Source organism: Eublepharis macularius, chromosome 12 (genome assembly GCF_028583425.1).
Source record: "Eublepharis macularius isolate TG4126 chromosome 12, MPM_Emac_v1.0, whole genome shotgun sequence".
Lineage (NCBI taxonomy): Eukaryota > Metazoa > Chordata > Lepidosauria > Squamata > Eublepharidae > Eublepharis > Eublepharis macularius.
Genome location: NC_072801.1, coordinates 66887387 through 66911239, shown reverse-complemented (window position 1 = coordinate 66911239; position 23853 = coordinate 66887387). Strand labels below are relative to the sequence as shown.

The 23853-nt window shown below is 45.9% G+C and overlaps 1 protein-coding gene across 1 annotated transcript in view; it reads left to right on the top strand.

Annotated features, from left to right (window-relative positions):
* Window positions 1–2277: 2277 nt before the first annotated feature.
* LOC129338628 (solute carrier family 12 member 3-like) overlaps window positions 2278–23853 on the top strand; it is a 40090-nt gene continuing 18514 nt past the window's right edge. Inside the window, exons 1-12 of the mRNA XM_054993011.1 lie at window positions 2278–2361; window positions 14376–14673; window positions 15215–15223; window positions 17661–17756; window positions 17914–17989; window positions 18987–19082; window positions 20063–20202; window positions 21392–21502; window positions 22607–22718; window positions 22910–23040; window positions 23150–23234; window positions 23494–23654. Coding sequence (XP_054848986.1) covers window positions 14398–14673; window positions 15215–15223; window positions 17661–17756; window positions 17914–17989; window positions 18987–19082; window positions 20063–20202; window positions 21392–21502; window positions 22607–22718; window positions 22910–23040; window positions 23150–23234; window positions 23494–23654 — 1293 coding nt within the window. The 5' untranslated portion in view covers window positions 2278–2361; window positions 14376–14397. The remainder of the gene's footprint in view (window positions 2362–14375; window positions 14674–15214; window positions 15224–17660; window positions 17757–17913; window positions 17990–18986; window positions 19083–20062; window positions 20203–21391; window positions 21503–22606; window positions 22719–22909; window positions 23041–23149; window positions 23235–23493; window positions 23655–23853) is intronic.

Sequence of the window (23853 nt, the reverse complement as noted above, 5' to 3'; positions counted from 1 at the left end):
TCTGTCTTTTCAAATAATGCTTCCCGGCTAACATTGCATCTCCCTACACTGTAGCGTCCCCGTGTAAGATATCTCGTGTAGAGAGATTCTCTCTGGAGTGCTGTTGGTAAGGAATAAGGTGGACTCAGGCACCGTTGGCTCAACTCAGAATGCTCCTGGGCCCTTTAAATGTTTCTATTTGACTCTGGTGAGAGACGGCCAGGGCTTTTTTTCAGCGGGAATGCGGTGGAACGGAGTTCCGGCACCTCTTGAAAAAGGCCACATGGCCAGTGGCCCCTCCCACTGATCTCCAGGCAGAGGGGAGTTTAGATTGCCCTCCGCTCTGCTGGCGCGGAGGGCAATCTAAACTCCCTTCTGTCTGGAGATCAGGGGGCAAGGCCACCAGCCATGTGACCATTTTTGCCAAGGGCGATTTAAACTTTTAAAAATTCCCCCCTTGTTCCAGCTGACCCAAAGTGACGTCATTGTGCGGTCCTGAGTTCCATCACTGAGTTCCACCACTGACTTCCACCACCTCTTTTCCCAGAAAAAAATCCCTGGAGACAGCCAATCACTTCCCCATGCCTTCATCAATCTAGACATGTAAACCACAGCCAGGAACACCAGTTTTTCCTTTTAGCCACAGCAATTTGGTATGGGATGAAGGGTGAGGCAGGACTCTTGGATTCTCCGCTTTCTCCAGTGATGGGAACAATTCTGGTGGTTTGCAGAGGTGGGTTAGGCTGAGTCTAGAATGTGTTCAGGGTTCTGTTCTGAGTTCCAGGATTGGAATGGGAGTTAAGTATTGGGTGTGTCCAGCAGGGCATTCCTTGGAACAACGCCCTTGGCACAAAAAAAAAATCCCCTATTTCTGGGGCATTTACAGGAAGCTGCTGAGACAGTGCCCTGGTTGACCTCAGAACATTTTTGTTCAGACAATTCTCTCTCCTTCTCCCAATGGACCATAAAGAACACGGGAAGGGAACAGAGGGGCTGTGGAGACAGGCAAGTTTGGAGAGGGAGATAAAAATGGGAGGAGAAGGATGCACAAGGAAGGGGGGGGGATCCACATTTTATTGTACTGCAGCTCACTGTTCTGGCTACTAAATATTACCCTACGCGATTGAACTGCCATATCCAAAATTAGCCAGTTGGTCTATTTGGATCGGTATTGCTTACTCTGTCTGACAGGGATTCTCTGGCGTTTCAGGCAGAGAGCAATCTTTTCTGACGTCTCCTTGCAGTTTTAAACAAGAGGTTATCAAAGCAAAAATATTTACCAATGGGGCTTTGCACTCAACTAGCATCTCGTTTAAATTTGACTGCTACGGGCGCAAAGCACCCACACCTGCTTAGCTAGTTATTTATTTACTTCATTATAGGGTTGCCAACTCCTGGTTGAGGAAATTCCAGGTGAATTTGAGGGGGAGGGGTGGAACCTGGAAAGGACAGAGTTTGGGGAGGGGACAGAACTCAGAAAGGATACCACGTCCTATAATCCACCAGTGCTTTTTTTTGTTTTTTAAAGGTGCAGGTACTCATATATAAACTTGCACTAATGTCCACCAATTCCCCCCTCAGGACTTGGGAGAGCCCCCTCACAAAGGTGCCAGTACTCAATGCCAGTGAGCCCCACCACAAAAAAGTCCTGGAGTCCGTCCTCCATTTTCTCCAGGGGAACTGATTCCCGTCATCTGGAGAGCAACTGTAGTTCCAGGAGACCACCAGGCCTCACCTAAAGGATGGTAGCCATACAAGGAAATAACAGACATGCTCCCACACTGTCCAGTTTGTACCTTTTAAATAGGTACTTTATGTTTTCTTCAGGATTCCCGCCCCCCGCCCCTCACCAAAAGTTAAGACTCCTAGAAAGCTGTTTCTCGAAGTTCTTCTCTCCACAGCACATGATATACCTCTAAGGCAGAGATTTTTTTTCATTCATCCTGAACAAGTTTCAACCAAGGTGTTAGGGTTTGGACCTTGTTTTTTAAAAAAAGAATAATAATATGTGTAGCAGCCACCACTAAGCAAGTGCCAGCAATATTAATGTCTTGTTGCCGCCGCCTCCAGATGCCAACCAGCACTACACCCTGCCAGGTTCTAAGTGTTCCGCAACCATCCTCAGGCCTTCACTGAACTAATTTTGGCTTCGCTTGCTCGGGCGGGGCCAGAGTTTCGATGGTACACGGGGTGGTTGGCGCGTGGTTGCATGTGCAAGAGCACAGACGGGGAGGAGATATTAAGTCCGGGGTAAGGACTCCTTCGGTGGTTTATCTGCATGAGCGCTGGAGTGGGAAGCAAATTTCTATCCGTGGTCAGAGACTGCAGTCCGTCTGGCAGTTCGAGAAGGAGGACAGACTTCACACAGCAGCTTCTAAGTGAGTGAGTAGAAGGCTAGATTGGATAGGTTTGGGACTGGATGTTTGGCTTGGTCTGTAACTATATTCCATCTAAGGCAAAGAAAAATTCTCTGGACGTAGATTTTCACCTGCCAAAGTTCTCCCTGCCATCTGGCTTATAGATCAAGATGGGTAGTTGTGTTAGTCTGTCTGTAGCAGTAGAAAAGAGCAAAAGTCCAGAAGCATCTGTAAGACTACATAGGTGCTACTGGACTCTTGCTCTTTTCATCTTGCTTACAGAAAAGAGATCCTGTTGCCACCTTTATTTCTTGCAGGGCTCTTTGCCTTTAGCAGCTCTCTGGCAGGCAGAAATGCGACAGCTGATGTTTCCCCCATCTCTGTATTCGAGTGCGTCTTGCCTAGCACGCCACTGTGAAAGGCAGAAAAGATATGCAGCCACCTTAGGAGAAGGGTGCATTGAAGGGCTGGTTGGCAAGTTGGTAACATGTATAAGCTTCCCACATTTGTGTTTTCTTGACGTTTGGGCTCCACATGGAAACTCGGCCACCAACAGGCCTGGGGAAAAGCACCCTGTCCCTTTAATAGAAGATTAATAGGATGTTATTTACAAAATGCTTACCTGCCAATTTCTACACATAAAGTAAAAGGACAGGATGTTTTTTCTCCAGGTTTGTTAACAACCTTAATGGAAATGGCTTCTGGGAGCCCCCATAGCTGTCTCTATTCTGGACTGTCATTGGAATGCCTATTGAACCCATTTCTCTAGGAAGGGGGGAAAGCGAGTATTTCATAGGAACCCAGTAAAACCTTCTCCAACCAGTCATGAAGCATAGCTGGAAACTGCTAGGCCACCAGTTGTTAGGCCAGAAAAGCTAAAAACGGGTGATTGCGAGGGGGGAAAGGAAGGCAGAAGAAAGAAAAACAGTGGTGATTAAGATCAATAAGAGTTGCCAATGGTCCAGAAAAAAATGGGTCTGGTACCTTGGCCTACTTCTACTGAGCCTTTGACAACAGCAGTATGGAAGACTTGCCAGGTTAGAGATAAACATCGGTTGTGCAAAATAAAACAGGACTCCAGTGGCACTTTAAAGACTTACAATATTTTATTCTAGCGCAAGCTTTCAATGAGTCAGAGCTCACTTCATTGGATGCATGGCATGTAAATCCTATGCATTTATATTTCTTTATATTTACAACAGACAAGCAGGGTCGGGGGAGAAATTACAAAGAGGTGCTGGCTTAAGACAAGATTATATCAAAAGAGCAAATGGATGATGACCCCCCCCCCGACTATTGTTAGATAGGCAAAGCCCAATTAACATAAAATCTAGTACAGGATTGAAATAAGATACAGAAATGATATGATAGGAAGTTGCAGGGGTACAGTTGAACAAGTTAACATCTGCAAAAAGTGAGATATATGCAGGATATTAGTACCTATAATAAGTGAGGTACCCCAGGTCCTATTCAAACCTGGAGGGAACATACAGTGCAATCCTAAAACAAGTTACTCCTGTCTAAGCCCATTGAAATCAGTGGTCTGAGATTGGAGTAACTCTTCTTAGGACTACACAGATAGTCTTGAACTTGTTAATGAACTCTAATTTGGCTATTTTTCATTGAATTCTCCCTTTGAAGTTTATCAGAGAAGGGCATTTTTTAAATCAGCAACAGACTGACCTAATGAATCTAGTAACAACCGTTGGGGCAGCCCTCTTCCACTGTTAAGAATATAAGATCCAGAGGAGTTAGCTACGTTAGTCTGTGGTAGCAAAATAGTAAAGAGTCCAATAGCACCTTAAAGACTAACCAACTTTATTGTAGCATAAGCTTTCAAGAATCACAGTTCTCTTCATCCCGTGCAATATACGAATATAAGAATATAAGAAGAGCCCTGTTGGATCAGACAAGTGGTCCATCTAGTCTAGCATCCTGTTTCACACAGTGGAGAATCAGTTTTCTTAGGAGGGCCAATAAACAGGGCATAGAGGCCAAGGGCTCCCCTGAAGTTGCCTCCTGGCACTGGGCTTCAGAGGTTGACTGCCTCTGAATATGCATCTTTCCTTTAGCATGGCTACTAGCCACTGATGGACCTATCCTCCATGAATCTAATTCTCTTTTAAAGCCATTTATGCATGTGGCCATTTACAATATCCTCTGGCAGCAAATTCCACATTTTAATCACTTGTTGAGTAAAGAAGCATTTCCTTCAAACTCCATTGGATGCCCCTAGTATTTGGAGAGATTTACCTTCTAGCGCATCGGATGAAGCGAGCTCTAACACAAAAAGTGGAAATGATGGTTGTTCTGGGTTTTCCAGGCTGTATTGCTGTGGTCTTGGCATTGTAGTTCCTGACGTTTCGCCAGCAGCTGTGGCTGGCATCTTCAGAGGTGTAGCACCAAAAGACAGAGATCTCTCAGTGTCACCCTCTCAGCTGACACTGAGAGATCTCTGTCTTTTGGTGCTACACCTCTGAAGATGCCAGCCACAGCTGCTGGCGAAACGTCAGGAACTACAATGCCAAGACCACGGCAATACAGCCCGGAAAACCCACAACAACCATCGTTCTCCGGCCGTGAAAGCCTTCGACAATAAAGTGGAAATTATGTTCGTCTTCTAAATGCCATTGGATTTCTGTTCTCTTTGGTGTCTACAGGCCAGAAACTGCACTCCCACTGGAATGATTATTTGTGCAGTGTTTGCACATCATGTAATTTTTCCAAGACACAAGTGCAGAACCCAGTACCAAAACCTGGCAAGTGGCAAACTCTGCGAATAGTACTAAGAATGTGAACAAAATAAAGGCATCTCCCGGGAAGATAATTAGTGTATATGTTGATTCTAATTATGTAGCTATCTTCTCCTGGAATGAATGTCATCTAATTTGCACTTTACGTATTATGTAATAGAAAGCACGTCTTTAGGTTACCCAATGTTGTTACCAGCCTTCCTTCCTGTGCTTGCCATTAACCGAGTCTTGGTGTGCAGACATTAGAAAAGCAGGATTTGGGTCCCGTAGCACCTTAAAGACCCACTAGATTTCCAGGGTATGCACTTTCGAGGGTCAGAGCTCCCTTCGTCAGATGAATCTGCTACCAGAGTGGAAGATTTTATTTATTCATCTGTTTATGTTATTGATAGTCCACCTTTCTGAGACTCAAGGCGTATTACACAATGTAAGTCATAAGATCAACATCTGGGACATTTACTAAACAATACGATAAGGAGTCGATTGCAGAAATTTGAAACAGCATTGAGAAAAAAAAACATAAGCCTAATAAATGGCAGTGACAACCTTTGTCGAAGTCTCTCTTTGAACTGTTTCTTTGTTCTTAAGAGAGGAAACCATGAAGGGAGCTGATTGGAATCTTCTGTCTGCAGGGGTGGGAAGTCCTCGCGTTCTTTTATTTCAAAAGAAACGTGTGGGTTTTTTTCAATACATCCTTTCTTTAGAAGCTTTGTCTCCTGAAAGAGTTTGAAACTTGCCTCTGTTTTGGGTTGCTCAATCTCTGCATCTGCAATGGCCACTGTCAAGCGCAGCTGTCTGGCACATACACCTGTGTAATCATGTGGTTTCAAAGACACTTTCATTGCACACACACATGGCATCATAATGTACAAAATAAAGACAGAGGCATTTCCTCCTTGGAAATATGCACATAGGAATGTTTTACTTTAGGGGAAAAGATGGCTAAGAGGGGACAAGACTAAGAGGGGGACAAGATGGCTAAGAGGGGACAAGATTTATAAAATTATGCATGGTTTGGGGAAAATTGATATAGAGAACTTTCCCCCTCCTCTCCCATAGTAATATAAGAATTTTAGGAACTCCAAGTAAATGTTTGGGCAGTCAACTTCAGACAGGTACTTTTTTACACATTGTAGAATTAAATTATGGAAGTCCTTGCCAAAAGATGCAGCTTTGGCCGCGGGTTTTATATTGGTTTTATACAGGATTAGACAGAGTCTGTTAACAGTTGCTTGCTATAATGGTTAAACAGAACCTCCATGGCCAGGTGCACTATACCTTTGTCTGTTGTTATTTTGCTTTCTGGAGGCATACGGTCACTGTCAATCAAGTAGAGTTTTATCTCACCCTTCCTCTGTCCTCCCTGTTTTATAGCTTAGGCTGAGAATGTGTGACTGGTTTAAGTAAGATCGCCCACTGAGCTGAATGGCAATTTGAATCAAGACCTTCTTAACAATTAATATGACTCTTGTAACAATTTTCCCGCAGTGTGGGAGACAGGGCTCTAGACAGCTGGTTCTCTGGCCTAACCCTGAGTTCTTTTTCTGTACTTATGCAATTGGGTATGTCCCATTTTGTACATATATCATGCTTAATATAGTCAAAATTCCTCCCCTTACATTTTGTTCTGAATTTTTCTTATATGAATTATCACTGGGCTGATCACTGTGTCTCAGTGAGAAAGACAGACTAGAAAGGAAACAAGCCAACGAACAAAACAATGGTTCTTTTTGCCTCTTGTGCTTTTACCCTGCCTTAAACCAAATGTCCTCTAGCATTATGAGCTCCGTGCCTGGGGGGTGAATTTCTACCTCCCACACGGCAGTTACAGGCACAGGTGCCTCGCCACACCAAAAGAGGCAGTCCATCCAAGAAAGGTGAGCAAAGACCACACCACGTGACCCCACGGTTGGCCCTTTTGTGCAAGCAGGAGCTACTAAACAGAGCAATCTTCTAATAAAAACTTTTTCCAAAACCATTGTCTGTCTCGTTTTGCTTTATGGGAGAGAATTCCAGGAACCAGCCCTTAACAAATGACCCTGCTGTCTGGCTGGAAAATGCAACATCGCGTTTTCAGTTTCAAGTGCTACTTCTAAGGGAGCTGCACAGTTGTCAAGTGTTGCTGTTTTTCAGTAATCAAGCTGCTAACTTAGGTTTGCCAACAATCCAGGGGGGACCTGGAGTTCTCCCAGCATTTTAACTGATCTCCAGTCCAGACTACAGAGATCAGTTCCCTTTGGAGAAAAAATTTCAGAGGGTGGACTGCACAGCATCCTATCCCTTCTGAGCTTCCTCTCCTCTCAAAACTCTTACCATACCCAAGCTCTGTCCCCAAATCTCCAGGAATTTCCCAACGCGTAGCTGGCAACCCTATAAACTGCAGGTACTGAAGAACAGTGATTCTTGTCTTAGCCAATGTGACTCTCATACTTTTCTGGCACCACCCAACAGGAGATAGAGCCCAAAGCAGCAGAATGTCAAGGGCTAAGCTAGTGTGATAACTTTTAGAAGATATGTCCCTTGATAGTTATTCATCATAGTGGCTAAATGGAACCTCCAAGTCCAGAGGCAGTATACCTTTGAGTACCAGGTGCTGGGGATTAAGCAACAGAGGAAAGCAATCTCCTTGCGTCTACCTGTAAGCGTCTAGGATGTACCTGACCAATAGAATGTCTAGATGGCATTGGCTACGGTTAAATGGAACCTCCAACTCCACAAGCACTCTACCTTTAAACAGCGGCTTTGTTTTGAAGCAAGGTGATATTCACCTGGCTAGGATGAGCAACCCATTTCTGCAAGATGGGGATGAGGAAATTCAGTACAGGAGGCCATTTCCGCTTGCAATTTATGGCTCTGTTCCAGATACATATAAACAAATAGACAAACAAGATTATACGCTACCTGCTGGACACTGTTCACCATCTTGAAGGACTTGCCCAAGAGTTCAAACATGTGTCATTACTTTGCCAATTAGAAAGAACAGTATAGGCAGACCAAAGCTCTAAAGTCGTCATGACACCTGTCGGTAACCCACCCCGGCACACAAAGGCTCTTTGAAGTTGGAAGGAGAGGCCTTTGTCGATATGCTGCTATCTCTGTCTGAAGTCACTGCACATATTTGTGTCTGCAGCTAACCTTTCTCTCCACTGGGGCTGCCAACCTTTGTTTTCTCCCACTGGAGTACCTGTGCTTAGGTAGCAAACAGAAATTCAGCAAGTTAAGCTTCTTCCCGCTGTAGATGCAATGATGGGAAAAGCTTCCCTTGGTAAACATCTACTTGTCATAAATAGGATCTCTGCCAAAAAGACAGTTTCCAACTGCTTGGAGAAAATATGTCCTGTCCTTCTAACTGAGGTTTAATTGGATGTTAATTGAACTCCACGCCATGAAAACCTTCAGCGCCCATTTCCACACATTAAGCCTCTATTAAAGGGACAGGGCATTTTTCTTCAGGCCTGTTTGAAAGTCTAACAATATCTAGCTAGCAGTAGAAAAGATCAAGAGACCAGGAGCACCTATAAGACTAACAAAATTTATTGTAGGGTATGAGCTTTCATGAGACACAGCTCACTTCTTCAGATGTTTATAGGTGCTACTGGTCTCTTGCTCTTTTCTTCAGATACAGACAGACTAACACAGCTACCCATCTTGAAATATCTAGCTAGGAATTAGCAAGTTCTTTTCCATTGGGCTTGATGAAGAATTCTGTGTGGCCCAGAAGCTGGTTATGTCTTTCACACTCTTGAACAGTGACAACTTTATTCTATAAAGCATATTTTCTTTCTCTCTATTGTATGCTGTTCTTATAACTTGCATTGGGGAAGCTGTGTTACTCGGTCACAGCAAAAATAACAGAAAAGCCCTGCAATTTTTTGAAGACCTACATATTCATTGCAGATCAAGACGTTATGGGCTTCAGCCCACTTTATTTTAAAGAAAATAACTTTGGAAAAAGTTAGAACAAAGAATTACAGCAGGTATGACATATTATGTTAACAGTAAGGTTGCCATAGCTGGCAACCCACTGGGAGGGCGGGAACAAGTGCACCAGTGTGCAATGTGATTTCTGGTGAAAAACCAGAAGTGACATCATGATGTCAGGAACAGTTCTCTAGAACTTGCCAGAAGTCTTTCATAGAATTTTGAGCAAATTCTAGATCATCATTCCGATGTCTTAGCATCTGATTTCCAGAACTTCGCTCCTGTGGACATATCACTTCTGTTTCTTTGCAAAAAGTGACGTTGCATGCTGGCACGACACTGGCGCTTTCCCCCATTTCCTCCCATTTTTCCTCTGCCAGCCTTTGAAGCTCCAGTGGGGAATAGTCGAAATTGCTGGGAGAGGGACACCTGATCCTCTATATATGGCACCTTACAGAGCTTCATAGGGAAGAGACAGAAAGGTCCCTGCCACCAAAGACCTTACACTTACACAATAGGAAATGGGGGAAACAAGAGAGGGGAGAAAAGCAGTAGCTGGGATGAAGATGAAGGAAATAAGCCAGAGGCCAGGAAGGAAAGTTGGGTTTGAGGAAGGAGAAATGGTGCTTGGAATGAATTCTGGAAGGGAGTTCCATGCATAGGAGAGGGCAAGTGTGAATGAATAGGTGTGCCAGGAAATGATCAGACAGCTTAGGTTTATAAAACAGAGGTCACTGGACTGGCAGGGCCATAAGAAGAAATAAGGGATGAGAGATGGAGAGGTGTGAAGACCATAGAGAGCTTTAATGTAATGCCGATTTCGAATTTCTTGACTCTGCTCGATCAATCCAGAAATCCCCTTTTCAATTTTACTTCTCCCTTGTATGAGAGTATGGAGTTTCTAGCTAAGTTTTTTCTGGTTTTGCATTGATTTATAATGACCACCTTGTACCATAAGGTCCTATCTCTCACCCGTCCTCTGGATTGCCAACTTCTTTACCAACTATCTAACAACAGCATGGCCTGCCGTAGACAACAGCAAGGCCGTTTCCACACGGCTTACCTGAAGCCGGGCCATGGCGCAACGTTGCAGATCATGCCGGGGGAAACGCAAAATACCGCGTTTTCTCACATGAGTTTTGTGCGACGTCGCACAAAACTCGCGCGAGAAAACGCGATGTTACGCCAAGCTGCCTACATTTCCCGCCAAAACTTGAGGGAAGCTGACAAGTGTCCAATCTGTGCCTTTTGTCACTTGTGGTTCTGCTCTCAGTAACCTGCAGGATATGAAATAGTTATCTGCTTCATAATGTATTTGAGTAGGGGACATAGAGCTCACAAGCACCTATTCTGCACTCCAGGATTTAATTCTTATTGATCCTGGGCAGTGCTCATTTCAAGGGGGAATGCGCAAGAACGCAGTTCCGGCAGTTCCCCAAAGAGGTCACATGTCAGCTATCCCCTCCCATCTGACTCTCGGCTATTTTGGGCCTGTTTTTGGCCTGGCCTGGGGCCGAAATGGCCCGGATCGGGCCCCTGACGGGTGGTGGATCACTGTCCTGCTCATCAGCAACCCGATCCTGACCATTTTGGGCCCCTTTTCAGCCATTTTCAGCCCCTTTTTGCCATTTTGGGCCCAAGTTCGGCCCTGAATGGCCAGGATTGGGTCCAAAACAGCCAAAATAGGTGATGTCAGGGGGTATGGCATATGCAAATCAGCTATACTAATGACACACTTCCGGTGATGGCAAGAGGCATGGCATATGCTAATGAGATATGCTAATGAGTTCCTCCAGCTCTTTTTGTACGAAATGACCCCTGATCCTGGGAATGGAAACGGATCTTAGGACAATCCTAGCAACTTCCCCTGAGAAAGTGGGGGGGGGGGAATCTTTGGAAGGCAAAAACAGAGACAAGGATTTGCTAGGAACAATGCCAGAAAATCCAGGAAAGTAGGAAAGGGTTTGTTATGAAGACGAGCAGTTCACAGATAATCCCCTGCAAAACTTTGGTGAGGAGAGGGGTCCTCCAGGACTCCATCTGAAAACTTAATGTATCGAGTCACTCTAACCTTCTATTACCCTGACCTGGATGGCCAGGCTAGGCTGATCTTTCAGATCTCAGAAATGAAGCAGCATCAGCCCTGGTTAGTAGTCCTAGGGTTGCCAGCTCCAGCTTGGAAAATTCCTGGAGATTTGGGGGGGTGGAACCTGGAGAAGGTGGGATTGGAGAGGGGAAGGAAATCCGTGGGGTGTAATGCCCAGAGTTCGCCCTCCGAACCAGCTATTTCCTCCAGGGGAACTGATCTCTGCCTTCTGAAGATCCGTTGTAATTCTGGGAGATCTCCTGACACTTTCTGGAAGCTAACAAAATACAGGAACCCCCGAAGTATACAATCACCAAATATAAACAATTATTTGTATATTTTTAAAGTGCAAGAGCGCTCAATGAGATGAATTCAATTGGTAAATATACAAAAGCATTCCATATGTAACAATACCCAATGGTGGGATCACAGACAATGTTCAATATTCAAGAGCAATATTCCAAGAGTACATACATTCAATCAAATACAATTCAAAAATTCGAACTGCTTGAAAAATGTCCATAAAAGAGCAGAAGCTTGCCAAAGTTATGTTGATTCAAAATAATTCACGCCGCCTTCTGCATGAGAAACGCTGCCTATGGGGTTCACCGGCATGTAAGGAGTCCAGTCCCATTTCGCATAAATAGCTTCTTCACAGGCAAAACATAGCAAATGCTACAATCAATGCAATCAATGATGTTCCACCATTTTAGTTTGTTCTGGACGATCTAGCGGTCATAGCCAAGGCAGGCTATGGCAAACCACCTCTCTTTGCCTCTTGCCTGTCCAACCCTATGGGATCTCCATAAGTCATTTCAGTAGTGAATTCTGTAATCACATGTTCTGGTGGAATTGTGCAGCTGAAAAGATGTTCCAAGGCCGAACACAGAGCCCAGGTCAAATCCAGGCTTTCTACAGGACCTTTTGACCCGCACATGGGACGCTTGTGACCTTGGCTCTCCAGCCAGGCCCCCATTCACGAGTCCAGCGTGTGTGCAGCCAGACAAGATCCCCGCGGCTCCAGGCTCTCCAACCTCCATTGTCTTTTCCAAGTTTCCATTGCTCTGTGCAAACTGGCCCAATGGAAAGAACTTTGGAGGCAGAAGATAAGCCGAGCAAACAGGTCTTCAATTATGTATGTATGTGCAAGGAGGGGAAAGGATGTTCCTACGGACCCTGCCGGGCACTTGGAAAGTTTGGCTGTTTGGAGAAGGAGGAGGCGGATGGATGGGAGGGATCAGGGCAGCCGGAGGCTGTTGGGTCCAGTTCTAAAGAGCTAGGCCCAGAATCACCTGTTGCCTTTATAAGGCAAGTGGGGGGATAGGAGTTGAGCCTGCTGCCTGAAGGGATTCAAAAGGGTTGGTGGAAGAGACGCACTGAAAGCACAGGTACCCAGGAAGTGAGGATGAGCCGCCCGCCCACCTGTCCCCGAATCTCTGCCTGCCCGTCTCCCCTCTGATTTCTCCCCGTCTGCTTGTTTCCCCCCCCCCCCACTGTTGCATCTTCCTTCAGGCTGCTGTATCCACCTCCCCGGCTAATCGGTTCCATTTCTGCCTGTCTTGTTTTCATCCCCTCCGGCCAGGATATCTTCCTTAGCACACGCTTGACTTTGGCTGGTACCCAAACTGGCTTCCTTGGTGAGAGGATTGAGCCGTTTTCTCTGAATATTTACGGCGACCTTCTGAGGTTGATGGGCTGTGTTGTGTATTAGATATGTTCTACAGATCTCTGGGAGCTTCTTCTTCCCTTTATAGTGGCATAGAAATGGTAACTTTTAAAAGAAAGGGATTAGATTTGAAAACGTTTTTGTGCTACATGCTGTCTGGAGTTACTCTGCTTAGGACTGTACCGAGAGTCACCTAATGGATCAGTTTGTCTGTTTCAGAAATCTCTTCCTAATGATTCTTTGCTGCTTGTTTTCCCCAGCAACTGACATACGGAGGTCTCCTGCCTCTAGACTTGGAATTTCCATTCTCAACAATTGTGTGATTAATAACTGTTGAACTAATTTGGCTGGATTTTTTTTAATGAGATGTTTAGCCGTTGCTGAAAAGCTGGGATCAGGTGAAACGGGGTTGCTTAAAGGCATCTGCTGCGCTTGAATGCTGTAGCTACCTGCCTCTGCCTTTGGAGACATTGCTCATGATGCTAATTTGGTAGAAGACAGTTTATTTCTAGGTGAAAACCAGGTGCTTCCACGCGGGATTTCTACAGTCTCAAGGGTAGACTGGCTTTCAAGTTAATGCGTTTATACAGCCCATCTCCTCAATTCTGGTTGCTACTGGATTAATTTTTTAAAAAATGGTACACTGATGGGCAAAACTGTTTGGAGACCATTATTTTCTTGGTCTTGAGAGGCAGGGTGTTGAACTTGGTTTTCAGAGCAATAAAGGACATGCCGAGGTCATGGGTCACATCATGCTCAGGACAATGCACCTTGTGTGATTCGACACAACAATGACATTTGACACTGTGTCTGGAATGTAGAATTGAGGGGATCTCAGGTTTGATATTGAGAAAAAATTCCAAGAACCAAAAATGTCCGCCAGAAGACCATACCCAAACGTGTGTGTATACCAGGACTGCAGCATATACAGATTTTGTACACAATGCAGCAGGTACTCAGTTTAAAAGCAAGTGTTTCTAATCTTCAAGGCTTGGCTTGGAAAAGCAGGAGCAACGCTTGGTAAAATCTCAGAAAGCAGGAAGGACGTTTGCGCAATGGTCAACATATGGGCTTCAGTGTCACACAGAAGCAACATTCATTATATAAAATACTTGTGCAAAATGGCTTTATCTTTATAGGCTGCCGTAGTCCGGACTTCCATGGTACAGAATTCTGCATAATTTTTAGTGATGCATAGGTGTGCACTAAAGCACCAAATTACAAGGAACAATCCAACAGTTAAGGAGACATCAAAGCACTAGAAAACGAGGGTGCTGAAATTGCAGTTAACTGAGCATTTGGGCAAAGAAAAAGGTTTTACTTTGGTACCTAAAAACAAACCATTGTAGGGTGGGCATTTATGTTCTCTCTCTCTGTATACAAACCCTCTGTCTGGTGAGCCCAGATCTCACTCCCAGATGTGTGCTGGTCGTGGTTAATACCTTGTCAATAGACAAGCAATCTGCACATGCTCAGAGGCACACGGCCTTGTTGGTCCCTGTTACTGGAAATATATTCTGGGTTCAAGACCTGTTGAACTCTGACTTGAATTTTAAGCTCTGTTTTTCATTCCTTCACATCTGCCCCTCTTTGCTTTGTCTCTGTCCTCACAGGTGAGAATAATTCAAGCCAGCAATGGAAGACGACTCCCAGTCATATAAGACTATCTTTTCACTTGGGCCATTCAAAATCCGGAAGGTACAAAGTGGGGCTTCCAAAGAGCAAGCCAATGGGAGCCCCAAAGGCCCAACACCTCCCTCCCAAATGGAGGAAAATGGATCTCTTTCTGCCCCACCGGATTACGAGACCACAATGGACGCCTGCCCCCGATATGAATTCTACGCCCTTTCAGCCCCGCCTGGACGTCGGAAGGTTCGGCCCTCGCTGGACATGCTCAGAAATGCAACGCCGGTGAGCTGCATTTGAGGATGGCGAAGTGGGCTGCTCAAGGCTTTCCACTCTGTCATCAGCATGAATTAAAGTAGATCTTGAACTGATCTGGTCTAATTCTGAGGTGGTAGAATGGGCAGTACCATTTAGGGCACAGGGGAGATCACATTTCTGAACTCTCTCTGATGGAAACAGCACCCTGCAAGCACAGCTCTGGCATGACAGGGAAAGGCCCAAGCCATGTCCTCTAACGTGCTTGTGTTTATCTTGCTGGAAATATTTAAAAATGGGATTGCGTCTGAAAGAATAGTTTGAAATGGTACAATACACGCTGCCTTTTCAAGATACTACCACCTCATTGGGCTTTCACTAGGATTGTCAACATCTGTGAGGGCCTGGAGATCTCCTGGAATTACAACTGATCTCGAGATGACAGAGATCAGTTCCCCTGGAGAAAATGGCTGCTTTGGAGGTTAGCCTTCCCTCCCATCCCCAAGCCCTTTTCCCCAGGTTCCACCCCCGAATCTCCTGGAATTTTCCAATCTGGAGTTGACAGCTCTAGACTTCACATGTAGACCAAGCCAAGAGGAATGAGGTGGTAAAATCTTGAAGTTGTAGGATTTGCTCTCTGAAGCTGCCATTTTCTTTGCTTTCTTCTCTATGGTGGTGGTGGTGGAGCGTGCCCTCAAGCCATAGCTGACTTATGGTGACCCCTGGTGGGGTTTTCATGGTCAGAGACTATCTGAGGTGGCTTGCCATTGCCCGCCTCCGCAACCATGGTCTTTGTTGGAGATCTCCCATCCAATTACTAACCAAGGTCGACCCTGCTTAGCTTTGGAGATGTGACAAGATCAGGGCTTCCTTCTCTGTAGTCTGGAAGAACGCCATGCTCCACCTGGAGGTTAGCAAATGTCCAATTTCAGGAAATGGAGGTAATTTTTGAAATGCACTCCTCTATGTAAAAACAACACAAAAACCTTGCAAGTAAAAAACAACAAATACATCAGTTCTAGCCAACTCTCCTATAGCTGTTTTCTATTTGCAGAGATTATTTTACTCAAGGGACAATAAAAAAATATATGATTCCCCCACCTACATGTGGTAAAGGCCATTCTACCTTCTCAGAATTCTACTGCCTGCCTTTTGGTAGCCTCCCATTCCCATCAAATCTCTGATGCAGGGTTACCACTCCGGTGGAGAAGAGAGTTTAGGGTTGCCCGTGCAAAATTCCTGGAGGTTCTGCTATATAAGCAGAATCTCCAAAACTTTTGGGAGAGAAGGGAGCTCAGCAGGATGTGATGCCATAGGGATCATCCTCCGAAGTTGCCATTTCCTCCACTGATCTCTGTAGTCTGGAGCTCAGTTGTGATTCCACGATAACTCCAAGATAGAGGATAACTCCAAGCTTCTCAGCATGAGGCTGGTACCTGGTGGGAAATTCACCAGGGGGGGAGGGAACCTCACTGGCATTGTGCTGCTGTCACTTCTGGTGTGACCAGAAATGACATCAGTGAGTTGGGATGCTGGCGGTCACCCCTCCTATCCCCCATTCTTCTCCTGCCCACAGAGGAACTTGGCAAGTCTGCTCCAGGCCCCACTTGGTGGTGTCCCTATGAAATCTAAGAGACTCTCATCTACTAGTTGGTTGGGATTCTTGTGCAGAAAGCTGGAGCAGGTGGCATTTAGTCTGGACCAACATGGCACGTGTTTGTCTTGCATTCTTAAAGCCAAAAAAAATGCAAATGTTCAGTACCACTTAATTATGCCTTGTCAATTTACTTAAGAATCTATATTTCTGCACATAGGATTGGATCCATCAGAATGTTTCTGTGGACAGAAAGACGTCCATCAGCAACGTTCCTGTTTCCGCTCCCCTTGTAGCCCAAAGTGCCCCCCTTAAACGTGCAGCATTGGGGGCTGCGGTGGGATGGGGAGGTGTGAAAGCCACACTCTGAGCCTTTCCACATGTCCTTAAAAGGACAGCCTACTCACTGAACGCTAGCGGCTTTTCCCCTTGACTCCAGAATGATGTCTCCATTTTCAAAATGGTTGCTGGCTGTTTGACTTCCATTTTTTCGGCGCCTTTTCTGGGAGAGCACTTTCCTGCAGTCCCAGGAAATATGCCGAAACAACGGAAGGCAAACAACCTGCAACCATTATGAAAATGGAGCCATCTGGAGTCAAGGGGAAAAGCCACCAGCATTCGGCGAGTGGGCGGTACCTTTAAGGACATGTGGAAAGAGCCTCTGTGTGTGGAAAGCCTTCTGTCTGCAAAAACACTCTGGTGGACGCAAGCTATAGTCTCCAAGTTGGGTCACAACTTTATAAATCATGAATGCAAATTCACATTGGAAACTGAACTACCTTATCGTACCTTCAGTATGATAGGAATTAAAACTTGCAGATCAAAATGAAATGCCTCTAATAGGAGTGAAAGTGGAACAGTTTCCACCGGGTGCCTAGAAGAAATGTGATGGAGCCTGTTTGTGGCTTTGAGCTACAGTTTCTGTCTTCAGGTCAGACTGCTGAGAAGACAAATTACTCCACAATGCAGTTTGATTAGATGGGAAGTGTGTATCAAAAAAAGATGTCAGGATGTAAAGGTACAATGCAACTTGGTTAATTTCTGCTCTAATCAAGCTTCATTGTACTGTTACATCCCAACACCCTCCCTCGTAACACCCTATTCAAGCTTTGGCTGGGATATAAAGTCTCAGGGATCTCCATGCCTCCCTGTATCTGAAGAAGGGAGCTCTGACTTTCGAAAGCTTATACTCTGAAACTCTTATTGGTCTCGAAGGTGCCACAGGACTCACAGCCATAGGAAGTAGGCTAGGATAAGAGTGAGAAGTACAAGGTCATCCAGTGAACCTCGTGGAAGAAAAAGTATTTGATCTCCCTTCTCAGAAGTCCAACACTCAAACCACTTTGTTTCCAAACGCTGTTGTCTTATGCAGGGCAAAGGGCAAACCTTTCCTGGAAGCCCTGACTCCGGAGATCCCAACAAGGAAGGCGGGGAGAAGGAGGGGGACGAGAAGGATGTGGAAGCTGACGACGAGCCAGAACCAGAGCCTGTTCGGTTTGGCTGGGTGACCGGTGTCATGGTAAAGTCAATGAATGAATTATATGGAGGGGGGTGGGTGGGTTAGTTATCAGCTCAAAACAGGGGAGAGAAAACAAGAAGACAAGGGCAGCGTCAACGTCAGAGTAATCGATTCTGGACAGAGCCTTGTGAACACTAATAATTTTTGTTTCCTAAAGATCCGGTGTATGCTGAACATTTGGGGAGTGATTCTTTATCTGCGTTTGCCATGGATAACGGCGCAGGCTGGTATAGGTAAGATGTTTTCACTGGTGTTATCAACTCTGAGTTGGGAAGTTCTTGAAGATTTGGGGAATGGAGCCTGGGACAATAGTGTTTGGGGAGGGGAGGGACCTCAGTGGGGTATAATACCATAGAGTCAGGGATGCCAGCCTCCAGGTAGTGGCTGGAGAGCTCCTGGAATTACAACTGGTCTCCAGTCCACAGAGATCAGTTCACCTGGAGAAAATGGATACTTTGGGGGGTGGACTCTATGGAATTATGCCATGCAAAGGTCCTTTCCCTCCCCAAACCCCACTTTCTCCAGGTTTCACCCCCCACCCCAGATCTCCAGGAATTTCCCAACTTGGAGCTGGCAACCCTACATAGGGTCCCCTCTCCAAAGCAGCCATTTTCTTCAGGGGAACTGATCTGTGTTGCTTGCAGATCAGTTGCAATTCCTGGAAATCTCCAGGCTTCACCTGGAGGCTGGCAACTGTTGTTTTCATGTATGGTGAGCTGGGGTTGAATTATTTATTCCACCTTTCTACCCAGATAGAGTTCCGAAGGCAGTGAACATTAAAACATTAAAAAATGTAAAACATTTTAAAAGGTATAAAAACAATTCAATAAAAACTCACAACACAAATAACAGGGAGGAGTGCCAGTTACAGTTATTGGGGGGTATATGCCAAACAAAACAAAAAAGTCTTTACGCACTGGCAGATGACAACAGCAGAGGGAGACCGACGCATCTCCCTGGGCAGGGAGTTCCAAAGTTTTGGTGCCATGACTGCGAAGGGCTTTTCTTAGTATTACACATTTTACAGTTGGTCTTTGTTAGCTTCCCTAACAGTATTAACCACCAGTCCAAGAATTACAAGCATAAAACCAAGAAAATATACTGAAAGTTAGGGATTTGAAGGGAAACGAGGGGCAAGCTAATCATTTGGTTCATATCATGGCTAGTTGAGAGGAATGCTTGTGGTGAGTTAGGCTTCCTAACTCACTTCACTGTCTCCTGTTTCGCTAGGGTTGACCTGGCTGATTATTTTAATGTCATCTGTGGTGACCAGCATCACCGGCCTCTCTATTTCGGCCATCTCCACCAATGGCAAAGTCAAAGCAGGTAAGTGGTCCTTCTCTCTCTCTCTCTCTCTCTCTCTCACACACACACACACACACACACAAACCAATCCAGTGTTTTTTTTGCGGGGGGGGGGGGAGTTATGTTCAAAACTGGGATGCAGATGGGTAGGTAAACTGGGTGCTGCTTCTTAGAGGGCAAAAACGATATTTCAACATGTTGAATGTGAGGACGGTGTGATGTTCTCAGAGACCCTCACAGAACTACAAAGACTGTTGAAGGGTTCCTGAGGAAAGTGGGTTCGCGTGGGGCAGTGATGACTGAAAATGGAGGAACGTTTTATGCTGGAACTCACATACTGTCACTCAAGTGAGCTGGAAAGTGAGGGGAAGAAGACAAAGCCAGTTGCTTCCCCCAAGTCTATATCGGTAAAAATGTAACAATGAAGTAAATAATTGGTAATTTTATATGACCCAGGAGCTGTAAATCAGTAGGTTCTCCCAGCTGAAAATCTCACTTCAGCCATGAATCAACTAGATATGTACTTACTCCCTTACCCTTTATCTGCAATATATGGATAATAATACCAGTGTCACTTACAGAACTATTGAAATATTATAAATCTGGTCAGTGGAATTTATATTCAGCTATGTTTATGTTTATGTATATATATTAATCTGTGTACATTTTAGGATTGTTAATTTATAATAACTGTTTTTTATATATTTTAACCTCTATGTGTCTGTAATCCGCCCTGAGCCTGCTGGAAATGTGGGAAGGGCGGAATAAAAGTCAAAAATAAATAAATAAATAAATGAATGAATGAATGAATGAATGAATGAATGAATGAATGAATGAATGGTGAAGTGATTTAGACTCCCCGCCCCTTTAGAAATGCAAAGTCCATAATGGTATTAATATCTCAAAATCACTTGCTTAATGAGAAGTGCATCACTTTTTCACGATAGAGCCATCCTTGAGGGGGGGAAATGTCTGAACCAACGTTCTTTTCTCTGGTGCAGGTGGTACCTATTTCCTCATTTCACGTAGCTTGGGTCCAGAGCTTGGTGGCTCCATTGGCCTTCTCTTCTCCTTTGCCAATGCCGTTGCCGTGGCTATGCATGTGGTGGGCTTCTCCGAAACTGTCAAGGACCTCCTGGTGGTATGTGGAATATACCCTGATCCCCTCCCGTTTACCCAGCACTACAATTGCCAACCTCCAGGTGGCGATTGGTGATTTCCCCGAATCATAATTGGTCTCCAGAGACTACAAGAATCAATTCCCCTATTGGAAATCAAGATTCGAATCTAGTAGCACCTTAGAGACGAACTAGATTTCCAGGGTATGATACCTAGGGTTGCCAGGTACCCGGCGGTGGCGGGCAAACTCCCGGGGGTTTGCCCCCTTATCTGCTGATTGCGGAGCGATTGGTGGGAGGGGGCAACTCCCGGACTGTGCCCGCCACTGGCATGCACCTCAGGAGTGTGCACCATGCGCGTGCTCTCACCCCTTGTGCTGGCTGCAGGAGTATTCCTGCGCCCCGATTTGCCCCCAAACCGGCCAAATTGGAGCGCGTGAGTGCTCCCGAGGCCAGTGCGACAACGTCAATTCCGGAAGTGCACGCACGCACGCTAGGGTAAGTTGCAGGCCCCTATGCTCCCACTGAGAGGATAGAGGGACCTGGCAACCCTAATGATACCTCATGAAGGGAGCTTCGGCTCTCGAAAGCTCATACCCTGGAAATCTACTTTGTCTCTGAGGTGCTACTGGACTTGAATCTTGCTCTTCTACTACAGACCAACACAGATACCCACCTATGGTTGCTGACCCCCTGGTGGGGGCAGGGGATCCCCAGCTCCCAGCCTCCACCCCCCACCTCCACTCACCTGGCTGGCAGGGGGAAAAGGTGAGGGAACGGGCCGTCCAGGGCACGCTCCCGGTGTGACGATGTCACTTCCAGGAATGACGTCATCGCACAGGCCGTGGAAGTACCCCCTTGCTTTGCGCCAGGCCAATTTGGGCCCCAAACATGCGGGAGCAACTCTCATGGCCTTGCACGATGACATCACCCTTGCAAGCAACATCATCACATTGGTGCTGGGAGCGTGCTCAGGCTTCAAGTGTGTACAAAGACTCCTAAAGGTGAGTGCCGGGTCCCCCCTCCCGCCGGGAGGGTAAGAAGACCTAGCAACCCAGATCTTTCCTTCTTAAGGACTTCCCCTGGAGCATGTTTCTAGGTGCTTTTGTAGTCACCTGAAATGCCCTCCAGGGATAAAGCGAAGTCAGGTTTCGGGCCTACCTTTTCGGCCTTTTCTGGCTAACACTGGCTTTTGCCATCCTCCTCCAACAGGAGTTTGATGCAGTGATGACTGACCCGGTGAATGACATACGCATCGTAGGCGTGATCACCATCACTGTTCTGCTTGGAATTGCCCTCGCTGGCATGGAATGGGAAGCGAAGGTAACTGAAGGAAAATGATGTTGAGATTTGTAGGCTGTACAGGTCCACTTTCATTTTAAGATGAAAAAATGTTGAGAGCAGCTGTGTATGTTAAAGGAAAAGAGGGGAAGGGGACCGACTTGCTTAAGCCCTTAAATGTTTAGAGACTCCTGGTGGAGTAGATTTTGGGAGGTAGTCTTCCCAAACGATCATCTTCCCTCTCTTGATTCCCCATAGGCCACCAGCTTAGTCCATACTAAGATTAAACTGATTTAATAGTTATTCCTTCTGTCCCCAAAATCTTGGTGACCGTAAATCTGTAACAGGAGAGCTCTTTAACTGAGGATTCTCAGCACCCTTGCCAAACTACACTTCCCAAGATGCTTTGAATTTAAGAAGCTGTTTTGTTCCGAGTCAGCTCACTGGACCACATCTCTAAGTATTACCAGTTCTGACTGGCAGAAATTCTCCAAACCTTGCCCTGTCTTTGCTACCCAGCATCCATCTCTGTGGGGATGCCAAGAACCGAACCTAGACTTTATACAGTTCGATGCTGAATGGCGGCCTTCTTCCTTCTGGGTGTGAAGGAAACTGTGATAGTTAAACTGATATAAAACCAAAATGGGATGAAGGAGTATAAAACCTTTATACTCCTTCATCCTAGAAAGGAGAACTAGGATCTGTGAGTTGTCTGAAAGGAAAGTTAGTTTGCAGTTGGGCCAAGAAAAGGGTTGGTAGGAACCAGGGTTTTTTTCAGCAGGAACACAGTGGAATGGAGTTCCGGCACCGCTTAAAAATGGTCACATGGCTGGTGGCCCCGCCCCCTGATCTCCAGACAGAGGGGAGTTTAGATTGCCCTCTGCGCCACCGAGCAGCGCGGAGGGCAATCTAAACTCCCTTCTGTCTGGAGATCAGGGGGCGGGGCCACCAGCCATGTGTCCATTTTCTCCGAGGGCAATTTAAACTTTAAAAAACTCCCCTCTTGTTCCAGCTGACCCAAAGTGACGTTATTGTGTGGTCTTGAGTTCCACCACCTCTTTTCCCAGAAAAAAACCCTGCTAGGAACCATGGCTCTGTGGTGGTTTTTCCCCCCTCCCAGTTACTGTTCCTTTCCTTGCTTCCCAGGCTCAAGTTGTCTTCTTCTTCGTCATCATGATATCTTTCATCAACTACTTCATCGGAACCATCATCCCAGCCTCTGAAGAGCGTCAGTCCAAGGGATATTTCAGCTATAAAGGTGAAAATCAGCATCACTCCCACAGTCATAACCTTAAAACAAAACAAAAAACTGCCTGGCCTGGGTGGATTGGAGCACTGGGGTCCATCAAGAATTTTATATGGGTTGAGTTCTGAAGTCTCCACGGTTCTGCTTCTGCTCTGGCGTATTTGACTAGATTGCGTGACTTTTTTCTTCTCCAATCCCCAAAGGTGAAATTTTCCTGGAAAACATCGTGCCCAATTGGCGGGGGGAGGATGGCAGTTTCTTCGGCATGTTCTCCATCTTCTTCCCCTCAGCTACTGGTATCCTGGCTGGTGCCAATATCTCTGGAGACCTCAAGGTTTGTGGTTTGGGCCTGTAGGCCTCAGAGAAAAGAATAGTCATTTCTGGTCCTTGGTTGTTACTGGACAAAGAGAATCTAATGATGGTTTCTCCTTTTTCCCTGGCAGGACCCTGCCGTTGCTATCCCTCAAGGAACTCTGATGGCCATCTTCTTGACCACCCTGACATACCTGGCTATTGCTGCCACCATAGGTACAGTGTCTGCCATTGGATCCTCATGGTCTTGTCCAATACTTAGCCATTAAAAGCAGGAAGACTGGCAGTCAGGTGGAAGGATCCATACTTCGAGTCACAAGAAGTCAGCCATGCATCTCTGCTGCCGAGTGATCCATCATGGCCCCCACCACCGCTAGATGGTTCAGATGAGGGAATGGGTGCCAGCTGCTAAGCCAAGCTAAACAAAGATGCCAGTTGTAGCAAGCAGTTCATGTTCTCTCTCTCCTTTTGCCAGGTGCTTGTGTGATCCGCGATGCTACTGGCAGCTTGAATGACACCATAACAGCTACTAACATCACAGGGGACTGTGTCGGCTTGGGCTGCGGCTACGGATGGAACTTCACAGAATGCACCTTGGATGGTACCTGCAAATATGGACTGGCCAATGACTACCAGGTAGGAAAAGCTTGCTAAAGTTAGACTCCCAAATTCCCAAAACTCACCGTCACTCTACACGTTACTTCTTTGACGAGTTCCTGCCTTTCTCCCAAGCTTTTTCCTCCATGCAAAAACATTGCAGAGGAGAGATATCTCCCCATTTCTACTGCTCCATGTAGAGACATTGTGTATAAGTGCAATGTGGAGACGTTGGGCC